This window comes from Grampus griseus (genome assembly GCF_964374135.1).
Source record: "Grampus griseus genome assembly, chromosome: 11".
NCBI lineage: Eukaryota > Metazoa > Chordata > Mammalia > Artiodactyla > Delphinidae > Grampus > Grampus griseus.
Window position 1 is genome coordinate 34492948 of NC_139005.1, and position 20822 is coordinate 34513769.

A 20822-nucleotide genomic window follows, 5' to 3' on the forward strand; every position below is an offset into this window, starting at 1 on the left:
CAACTTATCAACAATGAACAAATTACAGACACAACATGAATTTAACTCAATTACACCAATATTGTTATATTCTGAAAAAAACAGACCTTTCATTTTGTGGAGTGTATGACTACTCTAAATATTTATTTTCAGATTTTAATTAAAACTTCTTAGGAACACTTAGGTTCTAGATTTTTGAAGTCTAGTACTTACAGTCATGGACATAACATTTCTTTTGAGCATCTGGTTTTAAACTCTTTAAACATAAGTCACTGGACCAACCATTGTCAGCTATGCATTCCACTCTTCTCTCCATTATCCCAACTCCACAAGTCACAGAGCACTGTGAACAGAGTAAAATTTGAAGGTAAAGCATATAATGGATAATAAGGCCACTAAATACTTATCTCCTCCTTTCAAGATAGGTCCTTTTGGAATAAACTGATGGTCAATAATGGCTAGAATTTCTGCAGACACAAAAATATCCTGGAGGCTAGAGAGTCACAGGTGGGGCTAATCCTTAAGAAACTCAATCTATTCTTTCTCAGTTACTGGCTCCTTTCCATTTATTTTGTATAGTTAGCTCAGCAGTATATTGTAAATACCTGATAAATATTAATTAATGATGGTTATTCAGACTACTGAGTTTTTACTCATTGTTGTATGCTGTTTGCAAAGCAATATTTACTTGCTTTCTATCAATGAAATTGGAAATGGAATATGGTGCCAATAACCTGTATTACTCATACATTAGATTTATTTACTTTTTCACTTAACCAATAAGTATTGCTTAAGCATCTACTCAAAATGCAAGCCACTGTGCCAGGTGCTCTGAGGAAAAGAAACAAGTATTAATTATGGTCCCTGCTTAAGGCAGGTTATAGCAAACTTAGAAAAAGAGATGATAACTGATAAATAACTGGTAAAGTGATTGTTAGACAATAGGGGTATGAGACAACTCTGATATCTAGTTAGAAGTGCAGAATAGTAGGCATCCCACAACTAGAAAGTCTCATTCAGAAGATTTTAAATTCATAATTATAAACTGACCTTGCTCCATTTTCCAACTTTCCAAGTGGCCATATGCAAACAGGTTCTAAAATTGCATTTGTAAACCTGAGGGGAAGGCAGCACAGGGCATTCTTGATAGTCTATAGGCCACAGCTCATGAAGCTTATATTTCTCAGTAGATCGGATCCCAATGCAATATGAAATCCTTTGTCGGTAACTAAATCCACAGTTACCTGCACACTGAAAAATACAATGTTACGAAGGGAGAAGAAGATGCTCTTAAACTTAACCAGGGTTAAGCACCACTACTTTCCAGGTGCTTAATATATATTATGTTATGGTATCCCCACAACAATCCTATTATTAGCCTCATTTACAGATGGGTAAACAAATGTTCAGAGGTATTAGGCAACTTTCACAGAGTTGTACCAGGATGGAAAGGATCCAGATGCAGGATAGATTGTCTATATTCAGTGCCTATGTTTTTTCTGTTTGTTCCTTTGTTTGTTTTCTGTTTTCTTGGTCACACTACAAAGAATAGCTTAACTGAATGAAAATTTATCTCCTGATAAGCAGAGCTTTGGAGAAATGAAACATATCAAGCATTCTTACCTGAAATAAAGGACATTTATTAGTCTTAATGTACTTGTAACTCTATATAAGTTTAGCATATATTTATCTCTATACATACAATGTGATGTGTACTACCATTTGACTAGAATAGGTAAGTGATTTAGATATAAATTAACGATCCAGAGAAAAGAATGGGCAAATAGATTTCTGACTCCAACAAAAAGGAGTAACAAGGAATAGAGTTACCATCTGACCTAAAACAAAAAAAACACTTGAACAAAATATGTATTGATTAAACAATGGCTCTTAAGACACTGGACATTAGGCAATAAAGGACAGTGATTCCCTGGGAGACGGAAACAAACAAAGTGACCCTATAATTGCTCCAGCTTAATGTCTTGAGAGAGTTTCCAGGTTTTGGAACAAGGAAAGGGATCCCAAGGGGACAGCAGAGTTCTGACCAGTGCAAACATGTGAGGACTCCAACTGAGGCCAAGGCATGGACCGATTAAAAGACATATGGGGACGTCCCTGGTGGTCCAGTGGGTAAGACTCCATGCTCCCATGCAGGGGGCCCAGGTTCGATTCCTGGTCGGGGAACTAGATCCCGCACGCATGCTACAACTAAAAGTCCGCATGCCGCAACTAAGAAGTCCTCATGCCACAACTGAAAGATCCCATATGCTGCAACTAAAGATCTCACATGCCCCAACAAAGATATCGTGTGCCTCAAATAAGACCTGGTGCAACATAAATAAATAAGTATTTTTAAGTAAATAAATGACATATGAATCACTGTATCTGGCACTCACACAGGACCAAATATAGTGTCTGTTCCCTTCATTCAGACTGGAAAACCTTATATACATGCAGCAATAGGTAGAGTACTCAAAGGGGTCTTGCCACAGTAGAGGGGAATAGCTAACTCTAGACTAAACAATGAACTGGTCTCCCATAAAAAATCTTAAGAGCAAGACAAGAAAAGATCACACTTCTTACAGACAAAATAACTGCATTCTGGAACAAAGCTCAAAATATACATATAGAAATAAAAACTATCCAGTAGCCAACAAAGTAAAATTCATAATGCATGGCATGCAATAAAAAATTAACTGGCATGCAAAGAGGCAGGAAAATATAACCTATGATGAGGAGAAATATCCATCTATCAAAGCAGACCCCAAGGGGTGAGTGACATCGGTGAAAACAGCAGAGCAAGGACATCTGAAAACGTTCTCTTCTATAAAGGCAATGAGAAAACTGACAAAACTTGTGAAAATCAACTTTTTCAGAGCTCTGTAAATTAACCAAAGGCTTGCAGCAATCCGGGAAGCATTTATTAAAGAAATAAGGCTAAATCTCAGTAAGAACAGTGAGCTTTGTGTGTTTTAGTTTGCCCTATTCCCATTCCCCCTCTTTAGCTCTATAGGAGGATTGAAAATCAATAGCCCTGCAAACATACTGAAAAACAAAAGCATGGAAGCCACCAGAGGGATTGGACATCTTTCTAAGCCTCATTTCCAGAGTACTGTCATTATTTGAACTGTTTAGTGGTTTTCTGAAAGACCTCACTTGCAAGTCTCTATTTGACTTTACCCAGCACTTGCCCAGTGCTAAAAGCCTTCTCCTTGGAGGCATTTTTTAACACAATTAAAGGCTATTGTTTAACTTTGCAGCTTCCAGAGGAAGTGGATAATAGTCAGGCAAGCAATGGGCTACCAAGAAAAGCTTAAAAGGAAAAGCTTGGAAAGGAGATGTCCACAGGGGCTTTAAAAACTCCAACAGAGTCATAGACAACTAGAAGGCCATGGACATACATAAGGTTTGCACATGTCTAGGGCTGTGTGCAAGCTTAGGAAATATCTGAGAAGTACCTACACTCTCATTTCTGGCTGATGTCAAGGCTCTGCTCAAGCAGGAAGTTAAGGTTAAGGAAGAGTTGTCAACTGCCTCATCTAGTGTTGAAGATGCCCACACATGCACACAGAGCCTCTTGGCAAAGACTGGAGATTACTGGTTCCAAGTATCTCAGGAAATCACTACCCAGTCATTAGTTGAAAACTAATCAGATAGAGACTTTAGTGATCACATGACACAAAGAATACAGACTTTACAGTTAGTTCAGAAAAGTCACTGAACAAACAAACAAACAACAACAAACAGCAGTAACAACAAACTCTGGGAAGATGGGAGAACATGTGTAGAAATCTGTGTATCTATGTAGACCTATAACAAGTAAAGAGATGGAATTAATAAACAAAAAACCTCACACAAATAAAAACCCAGGACCAGAGCCTTCATTGGTGAACTCCCCCCAAAGTTTAAAGAATTAGCACCCTCCCCCTCCAAAATACTTCCAAAAGATAGAATAGAAAAGAACACTTCCTAATTTGTCATATGAGGCCAGTATTTCCCTCATACCAAAACTAGGCAGACATAACAAGGAACGAAAACTACAGACCAATATCTCTTGTGAATATAGATGTAAAAATCCTCAACAGAACACTAGCAAAACAATCCCAGAAGCAAATAAAAAGGATCATACACCATGACAAAGTAAGATTTATCCCAGGAATGTAACATTGTTTCAACATGTGAAATCAATCAATGGAATACATCATACAAATAGACTCATAAAGACCACATGAGCATCTTAAGAGATGCAAAAAAAGCATTTGACAAACTGACACATTTTCATTATACAAACACCAAGCAAACTAAGAATAGGAGGGTATAATAAAGAGAATCTACAAAAAAATCCATAGCTAACCTATTCAATTATGAACATTGAAAGTTTTCCTCTAAAGAGAAGGATATCTGTTTTTACCACTTCTACTCAACATTGTTTTGGAGTTTCTAGCCAGGGAAACTAGGGAAGAAATGAAGTAAAAGGCACCCAGATTTAAAGGAAGAAATAAAACTACCTGGATTTGCAAATGATATACTTCTGTATATAGAAAATGCTAAGTAATCCACACAAAAAAAGAACTGTGCTCAATAAATGTGTTTAACATACAAAAATCAATTCTATCTCTACACATTATGAACGGACAAGCAGAAAATGAAATTAAGAGTATAATTTCATTTTCAGGAGCATAAAAGATTAATAAAATTTTTAGGAACAAAATTAACCAAAAAAGTGTAAGATTTGTACAATGAAAACTATAAACTATAAAGCATCCTTGAAATAAATTAATAAGACCTAAATAAATGGAAAGACATGTCAATTCACGGATTGGAAGACATTATTAAGATGGCAACATTCCCCAAACTGATCAAGATTCAACGTAATCTCTAACAAAATCCTAGCTGGAGTTTACCCAGAATATGACAAGTTGATCCTAAAATTTATATAGGAATGTAAGGGACACAGCATAAGCAAATAATCTTGAAAAGGAAAAGCAAAATTGGTTCTCTCACACTTCCTGATTTCAACACTTACTATAAAACTACCTTACTATAAGACCAAGACTATGTGGTAACGATATAAGGATAGGCACATAGATCAGGGAACTGAATTCAGAGTTCAAAAATAACTCTTCAGTAATAGATAATTCAATGAGGAAAGAACAGTTTTTTCCAAAAATTGTGTTGGAACATCTGGATAGCCACATGCAAAAGGATAAAGTTGGACCCCACTTCACATCATATACAAAAATTAATACAAAGTGGATTACAGACCTAAACGTATCAGCTAAAATTACAAAATTCTTAGAACAAAATATAAGTGTGAACCTTTGTAACCTTGGATGGGCAATAGTTTCTTAGAAATGATATCTAAAGTACAAATGAACAGAAAAAATAAATTTGACGTCATCAAAATTAAATACATTGGTGCACAAAAGACACTATCAAGAAAGTGAAAATGCAAGAGAAAAAGTTACAGCTGACACCACAGAAATACAAGGATTATAAAAGATTACTGCTAACAATTATATGCCAACTAATTAGATAATCTAGAAGACATGGATAAATTTCTATAAATGTTCAATCTCCCAAGACTGAACCAGGAAGAAATAGAAAATATGAACAGACCAATCACATGCACTGAAATTGAAACTGTGATTTAAAAACTCCCAGCGAACGAAAGTCCAGGACCTGATGGCTTCACAGGTGAGTTCTATCAAAAATTTAGAGAAAAGTCAACACCTATCCTTCTCAAAATAGTCCAAAAAATTGCCAATGAAGGAACACTTCCAAATTCATTCTACAAGTCCAGCATTACCCTGATACCAAAACTAGACAAAGATATCTCACACACACACATACACACACACACACACACACACACACACACAAATACAGGTCAATATCACTGATGAACATAGATGCAAAAGTCCTCAACAAAATATTAGCAAACCAAATTCAAGCGGGATTTAGTCCAGGGATGCAAGTATGGTTCAATGTCCACAAATCAATCAACGTGATATACCACATTAAGAAAATGAAGGATAAAAGTCATATGATTATTTCAATAGTACAGGGAACATACCTCAATATAATAAAGGTTATATATGACAAACCCACAGCTAACATCACACTCAGTCATGACAAGTTGAAAGCTTTTCCTCTAAGCCTTCTTCTAAGATCAAGAACAAGTCAAAGATACCACTCTCACCACTTTTATTCAACATAGTTTTGGAAGTTCTAGCTACAGCAGTCAGACAAGAAAAAGAGATAAAAGACGTTCAAATTGGAAAGGAAGAAGCAAAACTGTAACCATTTGCAGATTACATGATATTATATATAGAAAACCCTAAAGACTCCACCAAAGAACTATTGGAACTAATGAATGAATTCACTAAAGTTGTAGGATACAAAATCAATACACAGAAATCTGTTGCATTTCTATACACTAACAACAAACTATCAGAAAGAAAAATTTTAAAAACCATTCTATTTACAATTGCATCAAAAGGAATAAAATACCTAGGAATAAATTTAACCAAGGAGGTGAAAGACCTGTACTCTGCAAACTATAAGACATTGATGAAAGAATTGAAGATGACACAAGTAAATGGAAACATACACCATGCTCATGGATTGGAAGAATTAATACTGTTAAAATGTCCACACTACCCAAAGCAATCTATAGATTTAATGCAATTCCTATCAAAATACCAGTGGCATTTTTCACAGAACTAGAACAAAGAATCCAAAAATTTGAATGGAACCACAAAAGGCCTGGAATAGCCAAAGCAATCTTAAGAAAAAAAACAAACAGAAAAAAACCCAAAAAACCCTAAAGCTGGAGTTACCATGCTCTTGGATTTCAAACTGTATTATAAATCTATAGTAAACAAAATTGTATGATACTGGCACAAAAACAGAAACATAGCTGAATGGTACAGAATAGAGATCCCAGAAATAAACCCATGCTTATATGGTCAATTAATCTACAACACAAAGCTAGGAATATACAATGGGGAAAAGACAGTCTCATTGATAAATGGCATTTGGAAAACTCAACAGCTATGTGCTAAAGAATAAAACTGGATGCTTTCCTTACACCATATACAAAAATAAACTCAAAATGACTAAAGATTTAAATGTAAGGTCTGAAACCCTAAAACTCCTGGAAGAAAACCTAGGTAATACGCTCTTTCACACCAATCTTAGCAGTATTTTCTTGTATACATCTCCTCAGGCAAGGGCAACAAAAGCGAAAACAAACAAATGAGACCACATCACAATAAAAACCTTTGGCACAGCAAAGGAAACTATCAAAAAAGTGAAAAGACAGCCTACTGAATGGGGCAATATATTTGCAATGATATATCGGATAAGGGGTTAATATCCAAAATATATAAAGGACTCACACAACTGAATATCAAAAAAAAGCAAACAATTCAGTTTAAAAATGGGCAGAGGATCTGAATAGATATTTTTCCAAGGAAGACATACAGATGGCCAACAGACACATGTAAAAATACTCAACATTACTAATCATCAAGGAATTTCAAATAAAAACTGTGATATCACCTCATACCTGTCAGAATGGTTATAATCAAAAAGACAACAAACAAACAAACAAGTGCTGGCAAGGATATGGAGAAAAGGGAACCCTCCTGCACTGCTGGTGGGCATATAAATTGGTACAGCCACTATGGAAAATATTATGGCGTTTCCTCAAAAAATTGTGAATGGGAATTACCATATGATCCAGCAAAATTCCACTTCTGGATATTTTCCTGAAGAAAACAAAAACACTAACTCAAAAAGATATATACACCCCAATATTTATTGCAGCATTGATTACAACATTCAAGATATGGAAGCAACCTAAGTTTCCATAAACAGATGAATAAAGAAGCAATAGATAGATGATAGATAGATAGATAGATAGATAGATAGATAGATGATAGATATAGGTAGATAGATAGATAGATATATGGATGATGACAGAGATATATGCTGTACCCCTTACACTTATACAGGGTTGTGCGTCAATTATATCTCAATAAAACCGGAAGAGAAAAATTTTTTAAAGCAGCCAACTATGCAGGGACAGATGCCAAACCGTCCCTGGTAGTCGGTTTCAAAGTTGTCACCGCTTCAGAACTGCACCAGAGTTTAACATACATGTCGCTATTATTCTATTTGCACCATCCAACTGCCAGCGATTTTATCCCTTAGATTGATATGCACACCATCATCTGCTCCCATGTTCAAATTTAGACCCAGTTTCAACTGGGTCAAATTTGAAACTCAGCTGTGTTTTCCAGGAGCGAAAATTCTCAACTTCCTTTCTTTGCCTTACCTGTGATGAGTTTCCCGTTACCACAATATACTTGCAGGGAGGGTTTCTGCACTTTCTGACTGCAAGAGGTCTGGTTGAAGGATCGCAGAAACTTTCATTCACTTGCGTGTTTTGTGCACCCACGCACTTCACTTGCCGATGTGTCTCTCTTTTCTTACATGACGTTGAACACTAGAAATACAATGACGAAATGAAGAACACATTCTTTCACTGAAGGGTTGTCTGAAAGTGTACTTGACAATACTCACATCCAGCCACTCTCCCGCCACCCAATGGTACTGTATGCAGTCCTGACGCCAACATTGTCTCTGAAAATAAGGCCGTGTGGACTGATCACACTTTTCTTCTGCCACCCGACCAACACCTCGCAGTCTGCAGTACACATCCCTTTGCTGAACTCCAGAGCCACAGGTCACAGAGCACTATGAAGAAACCCAAACGATTGGAATAATTAACTAACAAATATAAAATTATGTAAAAATCGCAAAGTAGAGCAAAATTATACCATGCATTAGATAGAAAATACATGCAAGAAGTATTTTTAACATCGCCTGGTCTGGAGCACCTATACAAGTATACAAATAGATGTTCTTTATTTTGCAATACCTATTCAAGTCTTGTAGAAACTATGACCAGATACTCCGTCCGAATTGATAGCTCTCTCTTCTGACTTAAACATACTTAATATCTATAAAATTTACCACACAAACTATTCTACTACTACATTGCTTTTGAACATTATTTAAATATTGAAATTACACTGTATTCATAATCTCCCTCAAAGCAACAATAATTTCCAAGTTTGGGTTCTATCCATCTTTATACCTGCCGTCCCTATTACAGCTTGGGGATCCAAACATTTGCTGATTTGTTGACTCGTGATTGTATTTCAGTGGAGAGGTGTTTTGGGAAACTGATGGTGTAAGCTTACAGTTTACTTAGACAACCTTGTCTTAGCCTCTCCTCTCACTTGTCTTATCTGTACAAAGCAGGTTTTGTGTTATTTGTAAAATTTCACAGAACATGTCCCACACATTTATTCCTCGCAACAGCTCTTCAAAGGAGGCACCAGGGCTGAGGGCCCGGGACTTAGCTAAGAGATGTTAAGTCATTTGTCTGAGCTGCTACGTGAAGTCAGTGGCGAAGCAGGTTTAAGCCCACTTCTTTCTGACTGCAGCCTTTGAGCTCTCCCCGTGCTGCCTCCACGGGATGGAGAAGGACTTGGCAACTTCTCAGGGTTTTCTCAACTCTGCAAGGCCAAGCCATAAAACAGCAGAGCCTGACCACAACCAAGAGCTAGGATGCCAACATTAATAAAGTAGGCAGAACGTCTAAGGGTATTTATTTAATTTTTGAGCTTGGTTTTTATACTCTTCGTTATTCCAGAAGGGATTGGAGGTCATATTGAGTGTTACATGGGGCCTCATGGCTGTTCGCGACTATGACAGTGTAAGGGTAAAACTTCAGGTTTTTCATTAAGGTCTCTGTTTCTGCAGGATTCACAGAGTCAGTGGTCGCTTTTTTCTCTAACAGTAAATATGTCTCTGCAGAATATGGTTTCACCATGAATTGTAAAACACTTAAAGCCCACAAAACCTAAGGACTTAGTTCACCTGTTAGACTCAAGTTCCTCTTATAAACTCTTGCAACAATTTTACTCTAGCGGCACCTTTAGATTTAGTTTTCTGTCTTGTGTGTATAAGCGGCAACCACTGACTTAAAAGAGGATTTTTATATTTTTTTAACTTACAAAGAATATTATGCATATCTACATTGCTTACTTATATTGACCCTCATCTTATGCTTTAGCAGTTGAATTTTGACAGCTCATTGAATGTTTTCACAAAAAAGACATGGCTCCTTTGTATGGAGATAATAATAACTTAATATGTATTTTGTGCAGGGCACAATATTAAGCAGACTAAGATGTCAGGTTGTAGTTTAACTTATCTGAACCTTTGGTGAAATGTTTAGTCTATAAAATAAGGCTCCTGCAAACATTTTCCAGTAATAATTTCACAAATATAAACCATATTCAGAAAAATTCCTACTTCTAAACCTGAAAAAAAAATCCTGAAAATAAATTTCACAAAACACAATTTAGCAAGAAGTTGATAAATAGCGTTTTCTACAGTTCAATAATCCACAGTGGCTGACTGATTCTTTGACCACAGCATGCATTTAGAAGAGTCCACTGACACCATAGGGGGCTACTATAATGGACCTCACCCTCAAAGGAAAAAAAAAACTGGACTACTGCTTGGAAGAACACAGTAACTTTTGTTTTTCAGCATTTTTTAGAGCTAAGAGTACAAAAGAGTAAACTGATGTGATTTCAGATTTGAACAGAGGAGAGAATTCTTTGCTTAAATGAAGTATTTCTTAGCCTCATGTCATCGATAACCCTAACTGCCAAGTCCAAGAGACACTTTTCAAGTCTTTTCTTAGTTAATCTCACTGACACTGTCAGCACCAGTGACCACATTCTGTTGAGCCTTTCTGGTCTCTGTGATTGAAATCCCCTCTGGTTCCAGGTACTCTCCTCTTGTAGTCCTTAACTGACTCTATTTTCTCTGTTTAGCCTTTAAATGTTAGCGTCTCCCAGGGCTCTCTTTATAACTTGCTTCTCTTTATACCCTCTGAGCTCTTCCTGAGCAATTTCTTCTATGTCCCAATAATTTCTAAATCTGTTCTCTCCAGCCTTGATCATAATTCTGAGCTCTCCATTTATATTTTCATGTATTTACAAGGAATTTTTCATGTATTGACAAGACTTTTCATGTATTTTCTACATAGATATGTCAAAGGCACTCAAATCCAACATTTCCAAAGCCTAACTTATCGCCTTTGCCCATCAGCTCCTCTTACAGGCTGCGGATGCTGTGAAGACATGATAACTCACTCTTATGTCCAGCGACTTATTAGAATGACCTCCCAAGGTACAGCTGTAACTCCAGAGTAGTCACCCTTATTCAACAGCTTTATTGAACCACATTTTTATAAGCATGTTAAATTTTATCTTTCTTTAAAAATCCAAGTAACTCAAATGAAGGCAATGCGGGTCTATCATTATGAGTATGACACAAATAATTGATTGGAAGGCACTAACTGACCACCACTGCATAATTTAACTCAGAGAGGAAAAGTCAGCCAAATTTCCTATTCATGCGTACATGTACTACAACACTGCATAGCCTGGTGCTTTAAAAACTTGACAGTGGAAGTGGAGAAGGTAAGTTTTAGCCAATCCACAGGTACTGTAGCTGTTTTAGCTACTGTAGAGCAGAGATGAAGAAATGTTAGAACATGCATTGCCAAATGGGTTCATTAAGGCTAACTCACTCTGCTATTTAATAAAAAAATTATTTAAAATGTAATAGTAAAGTCCTTTCTTGATGCATTATTTATAATTTCTTGTTAATGGATTAAGGTTTTGATTTTATTATAGTCAGTTATTTGTAACTATAGTTTATTTCAAATTCATCAATACTGTAGCAGTAGTATTAGCAGTAGTACAGGATTCTGAGTTAGAAAAGACTCTAGGAATATCTAATTCCAATTCCTCTTCCATCCTGAAATCCATTTTACAGCAGTAGTGAATGAATGAATATCAAACCTACCCATACTTCCACAGCCTCAGTATGAATAAGTTCACTGTATCCTGAAAGCAATCATTTCATTTTTGGGTGACTCTGAAGTTTTAGCAAATACCCTCCTATATTGAGCTGAAATATTCTTCTGTAAACTTTACCCACTGTCTAGAACCTGTCCTCATCAACATAGAACAAATTCATACTTACTTTCATGTGAGAAAGTATAAAGGTGTGAGGTCTGGAAAGGGAGCAGCTATTTTATGACCATTAGGGTTGATCAACAGAATCACAGAAATGCCCATCCAGCACCCTGCCATTGTGGAGATACTGAATCAAACTTAAATCTAGTGACCTTCTGGTCTTGTTTTGTAAAGAATAAATGACTTTGAGTTCGAGCCACTAATAATCAGTACTTTTCCTACTTGCAACAGAACACAGTGGAACTGATACAGAATAGTTATAACAATTCAATTGGGCTTCTCTGGGGATTTGGTAATTTGTCAAGACTTTTCTTACAGTGTGGGTCTCAGAATAGGTACTGCTCCAAAAATCTGACCAGAATTTATTAGTGCAAAATTTTGAACACGCTTCATGTATTAATGTAGCCTAATATGTTGCTAGTGATTTAAGCAACTACACCATATTCAATACATGATCAATTAAACCCTCAGTTATTTTCCTAAGATATGTAAAATCCATATATATCTTAAATTTATGCAACAGGTTTTTATATATAAATAAGCCTGTAATGAACGCAACACAACATAGAAACTACGTTTCTGTTGAATGCATTGTTATGTGTCATCCAGTGACATTCTGCAATTGTTGACTTCAGATGCCTTGTAAGAGGGGAGATACATTGCTAAGGAAGTAAAAGACATTGCTAAGGAAGTATAAAAATGAGCTCATGTAAAATGATAACTATAAAATAATTATGACAGCAACTACAATAGGGAAGACTCAGACAAGTGTTCAAATGCTCACCCCCCGCCCCCATCACTTCCTGGCCTGTGACCTGCACAAGCTGTTCAGTACTTAACCCCTGTAAGCTGTTGTTTCCTCATCTGCATAATGAATACCTACAGTTGGGAAGAATACAGAAGTCTCTCAGCAGTGTCAGGAACTGACTGTCTCTTGCTGCTTCCGTCCTATTCCCATTTTTTTTTCACTTTTCTTACAGAGATACAAATATTTTTGCCTTGAAAAGTTTCTCGACACATGCCTCAAACCAAAGAGTATTAGTCATCTCAGCCCACTCAAAGATAGACCATCTTAAGTATCAAGAAAGATGATAAAGGAAGAGAGTTAACAGGCAGCATAGAAATTCAAAAGCAGAATTGCTGGCACTAGCTAGAAAAGATTGAGAAGCATAGCTCATCCAGCCCCAGAACAAAAAGACATCCTCTCTGACCTTGGCCTCAGCCTGTCTTCCTGGAAGAAAACTCACTTAACCTGGGTGTAAAGATGAAGAGGCTCTGCATTCTTGGTCAGGGGCTGTGGGGACTTAAGATTTACTATCTTTTTAGATTATAAAAGATATATATGGGCTTCCCTGGTGGCGCAGTGGTTGAGAGTCCGCCTGCCGTTGCAGGGGACACGCGTTCGTGCCCCGGTCCGGGAAGATCCCACATGCCGCGGAGCGGGTGGGCCCGTGAGCCATGGCCGCTGAGCCTGCGCATCCGGAGCCTGTGCTCCGCAACGGGAAAGGCCACAACAGTGAGAGACCCGCGTATCGCAAAAAAAAAAAAAAAAAAAAAAAAAAAAAGATATATATGTATACATCACATTTTTTTCAAATATGACTATATTTGAAATCAAATATTTAAATCAAATATGATTTATATATGTATTTTGGAAATATAGAAAATATGGAATTACAGAAATACAAAATCACTTAACCATGTCAGCATTTAGCAAATAGTTTCCAAAAAAATTTTTTTCACATTAGGTGTTTTGGGAAAGGGGGGCACTAGCCAGTAGACTTGTGAGATTTTGGAACTCATATCACATTTGGTTCCAACTCTGATCATAAAATACTACAAAGAAAATAATGGGTCCCTGAAAAGAGGGACCAAGTAAGTGGCTGCTATCACGAGGCTCTAGATTCAATAGGGTTGCCTGAGATTCTTCAAGTATCTTTCTAAGCTGTCCGGCAAGTTTGCCATGATCAAGGGGAGGTGAGAATTCTGGATGATTTTTTTTTTTCTGAGTATAAAAACTACGTTTGGATGGCACTGAACTAAGCATGAGACCATGAGGATGCTAACACCCCATGCTAGCCTTAAAAACTTGAATTTACAAGTGAAGCTGGTATTCCCAAATAGGTAAAATTAGGTGAAAACAAAAACAAAAAGCCTGGTTCCAGAAATAAGAGGATGAGGCATTTTTCGTTTTAAATGATTCCAGTATTTATTTTGCCTCTAAACGTATACATCTGGATCCTAGGGACAAAGGACTCTATATAGCAATGTTTGTTCCTGTTTGGCTGCAGTCATTAAAATGCATTACTAAATCCTTTCATTAAAAAAAATGATATCAAATACCAAATGAAGAGTGTTAACTTCAAAACTCATTTGAGCACCTCTGTGGTCACAGTTTGCCAAATAAGTCTTTCCATTAGAGGTACAATGTAAAATAGTAATAAAATGAAATTATAGTGAGGGATTCTAGTAAAGCAATTTTACAATTTATGCAGTTGGAACAAAGTAGCAACCAGTGATTATCCTGTAACTACCTCTGAAATTACACTTCTGTTGAATATATTATTATATGCAGCTCACTGACAGCCTGCAATTGTTAACTTCATGTGGGTACTTTTTATAGAATAAATCAAAGCCAGCGACTTTACTAGTGGTCATTTGTTGCTGGCAGAGTTTTGGGGACTGTGTGGGTGTATGAAGCTAATTTCTATGACAAGGAAAACCAATTCAAAGAAAAAAAGCCGACGCGGTACAAAAGCATCTGTGTTTTTTATAGTCTTTACATATTCATATCTGTATCTTAGAAACCCCTGAAATACATCCCTTTAGTGAATCTTATATAATTTCAGAGTTGGTGGCAAGCCAAGGACAAGTTGTTAGCACCCATGATTGATTCACTGTTGTGGAGCTGGAGGTCAAGGGTCAGGAAGTGTCCCTCATGAATAGCAACCACAGCAGCTGCAAGGCAGCAAAAGAATCCTGGGGATCAAAAGGGATGCTGGTGGCCAAAAAGCAGAGTCTCTCCTGCCTCCAGTCCCATCCACCAGCATCTCCTGCCTGCTGTCATTGAGAGAAGCTAGGGGATAACTAACTGAGGGGTCAGGGGAGACAGGATGGACTCAGTGTTTCTGTTTTGAACGACTTAGTAGGTAGTAGTGGCATTCACTAAATAAAACAGGTTAATGGGATATCTTTTAAATAATGGTCTCTGCTAAACCACAAAATTAATTTTATTTACTGTACCAAAATTCAGGGTAGAAGTAAGTGCTCAGATATATATGTTTTGCTTTGAGAAGAAAAACAGACATGTTTGCCCCTAGTTTTCAGTCAAAGATGAACCACAATTCTCAACACACTAACACTTGACAGAGGCTAACTCTTCTACACAGAAACCTGAGATGCTCACTCAATTTGGGAGCTTTTTATTCAAAAATAATGATGCACTGACACTGTCACTTTAAAAGCTGGTGCTCTGCCACCAAGGATCTGATCTCACGGAGTGAAGGATGAAAACTTAGAGGCCCAGGGAAACCCCACTTCTAGCTCCTGTCTGAACCCCTACCTTCCTAACATAGCTCCAGCATCAGACAGAGACAAGGAAGTTCCATCAGCAGAAGATGAGCTCTTTTTCCCATCGTAGGACTAGCTCCTCTAAGACACGGATAAGTATCCTGAGATACTGCTGAGAGCAGCCAGATAGCTTTGCTGAAAGCCTAGCCCCACTGAAATCAGGCCTCAGGAAATTATTCTAGTTATCATTTCTGGCTTCATTTCTGGCTTTTTCCTCCTTAATACTTCCCAGGCTGGTCTTTGCTGGACAATCACATTCACATATATGGCTTTCCCAGTTTAGATCTGGAGCTTACTTCCCTGAGTGTGCCAGAGCAAGTATCCATCACCCTTCTTTTATAAACTGAGTTTTCAGCCTTGGTCTCATCTCTGCAGCAGCTTCATTTTTGCTGAGTCTTTCCAAGTGTGTCCACTCTCTGGTCTTAGACCAGCTGGGCTCCCTAGTTCTGTCATTTCCCTGACTCTTAAACCATCTCCAATCATGATCCGTCTGGAACTTACCAGCCCCTTTTCCAAGTTGCAAACTCAGCTCAAATCCAAGACTTTAGTGTGGAAGCAAGACAGTTACTAAACACCTCATCAGGTATATTTTACTGTTAGGTCACCTGGAATAATATTATAATCATCAGTAGCCTCCCTGGTATTCAGTAACAGAATTTCTTGTAAAGTTTACAACCACAAAAAAAAAAAACAAAAGACTAATTTGTTGAGCAGCCTCAGAAACAGCGGATTAAATCTCCACAATCAACTTGATGTACCCTGCATCTGTGGAATACATGAATAGACAATGATTCATCCCAAATTGAGGAGACGTGTGGATGAAAGGCTCTTGGTGCTCCAGCCAGAAGTCAGGGCTCCGCCTCTGAGGTGGGAGAGCCAACTTCAGGACACTGGTCAACAAGAGACGTCCCAGCTCCACATAATATCAAATGGCGGAAATCTCCCAGAAACCTCTATCTTAACACCAGCACCCAGTTTCACTCAACGACCAGCAAGCTACAGTGCTGGACAACCTATGCCAAACAACTAGTAAAACAGGAACACAACCCCACCCATTAGCAGAGAGGCTGCCTAAAATCATAATAAGTTCACAGACACCCCAAAACACACCACCAGACGTGAACCTGCCCACTAGAGAGCCAAGATCCAGCCTCATCCACCACAACACAGGCACTAGTCCCCTCCACCAGGAAGCCTACACAACCCACTGAACCAACCTTAGACACTGGAGACAGACATCAAAAACAGCAGGAACTACGAACCTGCATCCTGCAAAAAGGAGACCCCAAACACAGTAAGATAACCAAAATGAGAAGAGAGAAAAACACACAGCAGATGAAGGAGCAAGATAAAAATGCACCAGACCTAACAAATGAAGAGGAAATAGGCAATCTACCTGAAAAAGAATTCAGAATAATGATAGTACGGATGATCCAAAACCTTGGAAATAGAATGGACAAAATGCAAGAAACAGTTAACAAGGACCTAGAAGAAATAAAGATGAAACAAGCAACGATGACCAACACAATAAAAGAAATTAAAAGTACTCTAGATGGGATCAATAGCAGAATAACTGAGGCAGAAGAATGGATAAGTGACCAGGAAGATAAAATAGTGGAAATAACTACTGCAGAGCAGAATAAAGAAAAAAGAATGAAAAGAACTGAGGACAGTCTCAGAGACCTCTGGGACAACATTAAACGCACCAACATTCGAATTATAGGGGTTCCAGAAGAAGAAGAGAAAAAGAAAGGGACTGAGAAAATATTTGAAGAGACTATAGTTGAAAACTTCCCTAATATGGGAAAGGAAATAGTTAATCAAGTCCAGGAAGCACAGAGAGTCCCATACAGGATAAATCCAAGGAGAAATACGCCAAGACACATATTAATCAAACTATCAAAAATTAAATACAAAGAAAGCATATTAAAAGCAGCAAGGGAAAAACAACAAAAAACACACAAGGGAATCCTCATAAGGTTAACAGCTGATCTCTCAGCAGAAACCCTACAAGCCAGAAGGGAGTGGCAGGACATACTGAAAGTGATGAAGGAGAAAAACCTGCAACAAAGACTACTCTACTCAGCAAGGATCTCATTCAGATTTGATGGAGAAATTAAAACCTTTACAGACAAGCAAGAGCTGAGAGAGTTCAGCACCACCAAACCAGCTTTACAACAAATGCTAAAGGAACTTCTCTAGGCAAGAAACACAAGAGAAGGAAAAGACCTACAATAACGAACCCAAAACAATTTAGAAAATGGGAATAGGAACATACATATCGATAATTACCTTAAATGTAAATGGACTAAATGCTCCCACCAAAAGACACAGATTGGCTGAATGGATACAAAAAAAAGACCTTTATATATGCTGTCTACAAGAGACCCACTTCAGACCTAGAGACACATACAGACTGAAAGTAAGGGGATGGAAAAAGATATTCCATGCAAATGGAAACCAAAAGAAAGCTGGAGTAGCAATTCTCATATCAGACAAAATAGACTTTAAAATAAGGACTATTAGAAGAGACAATGAAGGACACAACATAATGATCAAGGGATCGATCCAAGAAGAAGATATAACAATTGTAAATATTTATGCAGCCAACATAGGAGCACCTCAATACATAAGGCAAATGCTCACAGCCATAAAAGGGGAAATCGACAGTAACACATTCATAGTAGGGGACTTTAACACTCCACTTTCACCAATGGACAGATCATCCAAAATGAAAATCAATAAGGAAACACAAGCTTTAAATGATACATTAAACAAGATGGACTTAATTGATATTTATAGGACACTCCATCCAAAAACAATAGAACACACTTTCTTCTCAAGTGCTCATGGAACATTCTCCGGGATAGATCATATCTTGGGTCACAAATCAAGCCTTCGTAAATTTAAGAAAATTGAAATTGTATCAAGTATCTTTTCTGACCACAGCACCATGAGACTAGATATCAATTACAGGAAAAGATCTGTAAAAAATACAAACACATGGAGGCTAAACAATACACTACTTAATAATGAAGTGATCACTGAAGAAATCAAAGAGGAAATTAAAAAATACCTAGAAACAAATGACAATGGAGACACAACGACCCAAAACCTATGGGATGCAGCAAAAGCAGTTCTAAGGGGGAAGTTTATAGCAATACAAGCCCACCTTAAGAAGCAGGAAACATCTCGAATAAACAACCTAACCTTGCACCTCAAGCAATTAGAAAAAGAAGAACAAAAAAACCCCAAAGCTAGCAGAAGGAAAGAAATCATAAAAATCAGATCAGAAATAAATGAAAAAGAAATGAAGGAAACAATAGCAAAGATCAATAAAACTAAAAGCTGGTTCTTTGAGAAGATAAACAAAATAGATAAACCACCAGCCAGACTCATCAAGAAAAAAAAGGGAGAAGATTCACATCAATAGAATTAGAAATGAAAAAGGAGAAGTAACAACTGACACTGCAAAAATGAAAAAGATCATGAGAGATTACTACAAGCAACTCTATGCCAATAAAATGGACAATCTGGAAGAAATGGACAAATTCTTAGAAATGCACAACCTGCCAAGACTGAATTAGGAAGAAATAGAAAATATGAACAGACCAATCACAAGCACTGAAATTGAAACTGTGATTAACAGTCTTCCAACAAACAAAAGCCCAGGACCAGATGGCTTCACAGGCGAATTCTATCAAACATTTAGAGAAGAGCCAACACCTATTCTTCTCAAACTCTTCCAAAATATAGCAGAGGGAGGAACACTCCCAAATTCCTTCTACGAGGCCACCATCACCTTTATACCAAAACCAGACAAGGATGTCACAAAGAAAGAAAACTACAGGCCAATATCACTGATTAACATAGATGCAAAAATCCTCAACAAAGTACTAGCAAACAGAATCCAACAGCACATTAAAAGGATCATACAACATGATCAAGTGGGGTTTATTCCAGGAATGCAAGGATTCTTCAATATATGCAAATCTATCAATGTGATAAACCATATTAACAAAATGAAGGAGAAAAACCATATGATCATCTCAATAGATGCAGAAAAAGCTTTTGACAAAATTCAACACCCATTTATCATAAAAACCCTGCAGAAAGTAGGCATAGAGGGAACTTCCCTCAACATAATAAAGGCCATATATGACAAGCCCACAGCCAACATCATCCTCAATGGTGAAAAACTGAAACCATTTCCACAAGATCAGGAACAAGACAAGGTTGCCCACTCTCACCACTCTTATTCAACATAGTTTTGGAAGTTTTAGCCACAGCAATCAGAGAAGAAAAGGAAATAAAAGGAATCCAAATCGGAAAAGAAGTAAAGCTGTCACTGTTTGCAGATGACATGATACTATACATAGAGAATCCTAAAGATGCTACCAGAAAACTACTAGAGCTAATCAATGAATTTGGTAAAGTAGCAGGATACAAAATTAATGCACAGAAATCTCTGGCATTCCTATATACTAATGATAAAAAATCTGAAAGTGAAATCAAGAAAGCACTCCCATTTACCACTGCAACAAGAAGAACAAAATATCTAGGAATAAACCTACCTAAGGAGACAAAAGACCTGTATGCAGAAAATTATAAGACACTGATGAAAGAAATTAAAGATGATACAAATAGATGGAGAGACAAACCATGTTCTTGGATTGGAAGAATAAACATTGTGAAAATGACCCTACTACCCAAAGCAATCTATAGATTCAATGCAATCCCTATCAAACTACCACTAGCATTTTTCACAGAACTAGAACAAAAAAATTTGCAATTTGTATGGAAACACAAAAGACCCCGAATAGTCAAAGCAATCTTGAGAATGAAAAAAGGAGCTGGAGGAATCAGGCTCCCTGACTTCAGACTATACTACAAAGCTACAGTAATCAAGACAGTATGGTACTGGCACAAAAACAGAAATATAGATCAATGGAACAGGATAGAAAGCCCAGAGATAAACCCACACACATATGGACACCTTATCTTTGATAAAGGTGGCAGGAATGTACAGTGGAGAAAGGACAGCCTCTTCAATAAGTGGTGCTGGGAAAACTGGACAGGTACATGTAAAAGTATGAGATTAGATCACTCCCTAACACCATACACAAAAATAAGCTC

The 20822-nt window shown here is 37.3% G+C and overlaps 1 protein-coding gene across 6 annotated transcripts in view; it reads right to left on the reverse strand.

Moving 5' to 3' along the window:
• Positions 1 to 20822, reverse strand: part of ADAMTS20 (ADAM metallopeptidase with thrombospondin type 1 motif 20) — a 195600-nt gene that overhangs the window by 26284 nt on the left and 148494 nt on the right. For 5 of the 6 annotated variants that reach the window (XR_014297386.1, XM_082664945.1, XM_082664944.1 and 2 more), the window contains 4 exons: positions 8572 to 8745; positions 8324 to 8494; positions 1030 to 1230; positions 193 to 322 (listed from right to left, as the gene is read on the reverse strand). Coding sequence is in view for 5 of the 6 variants with exons in the window: in XM_082664945.1 (XP_082521071.1) it covers positions 193 to 322; positions 1030 to 1230; positions 8324 to 8494; positions 8572 to 8745 (676 nt within the window). In the remaining variant the exon portion in view is untranslated. The remainder of the gene's footprint in view (positions 1 to 192; positions 323 to 1029; positions 1231 to 8323; positions 8495 to 8571; positions 8746 to 20822) is intronic. The other variant, XM_082664946.1, reaches the window with a different exon arrangement.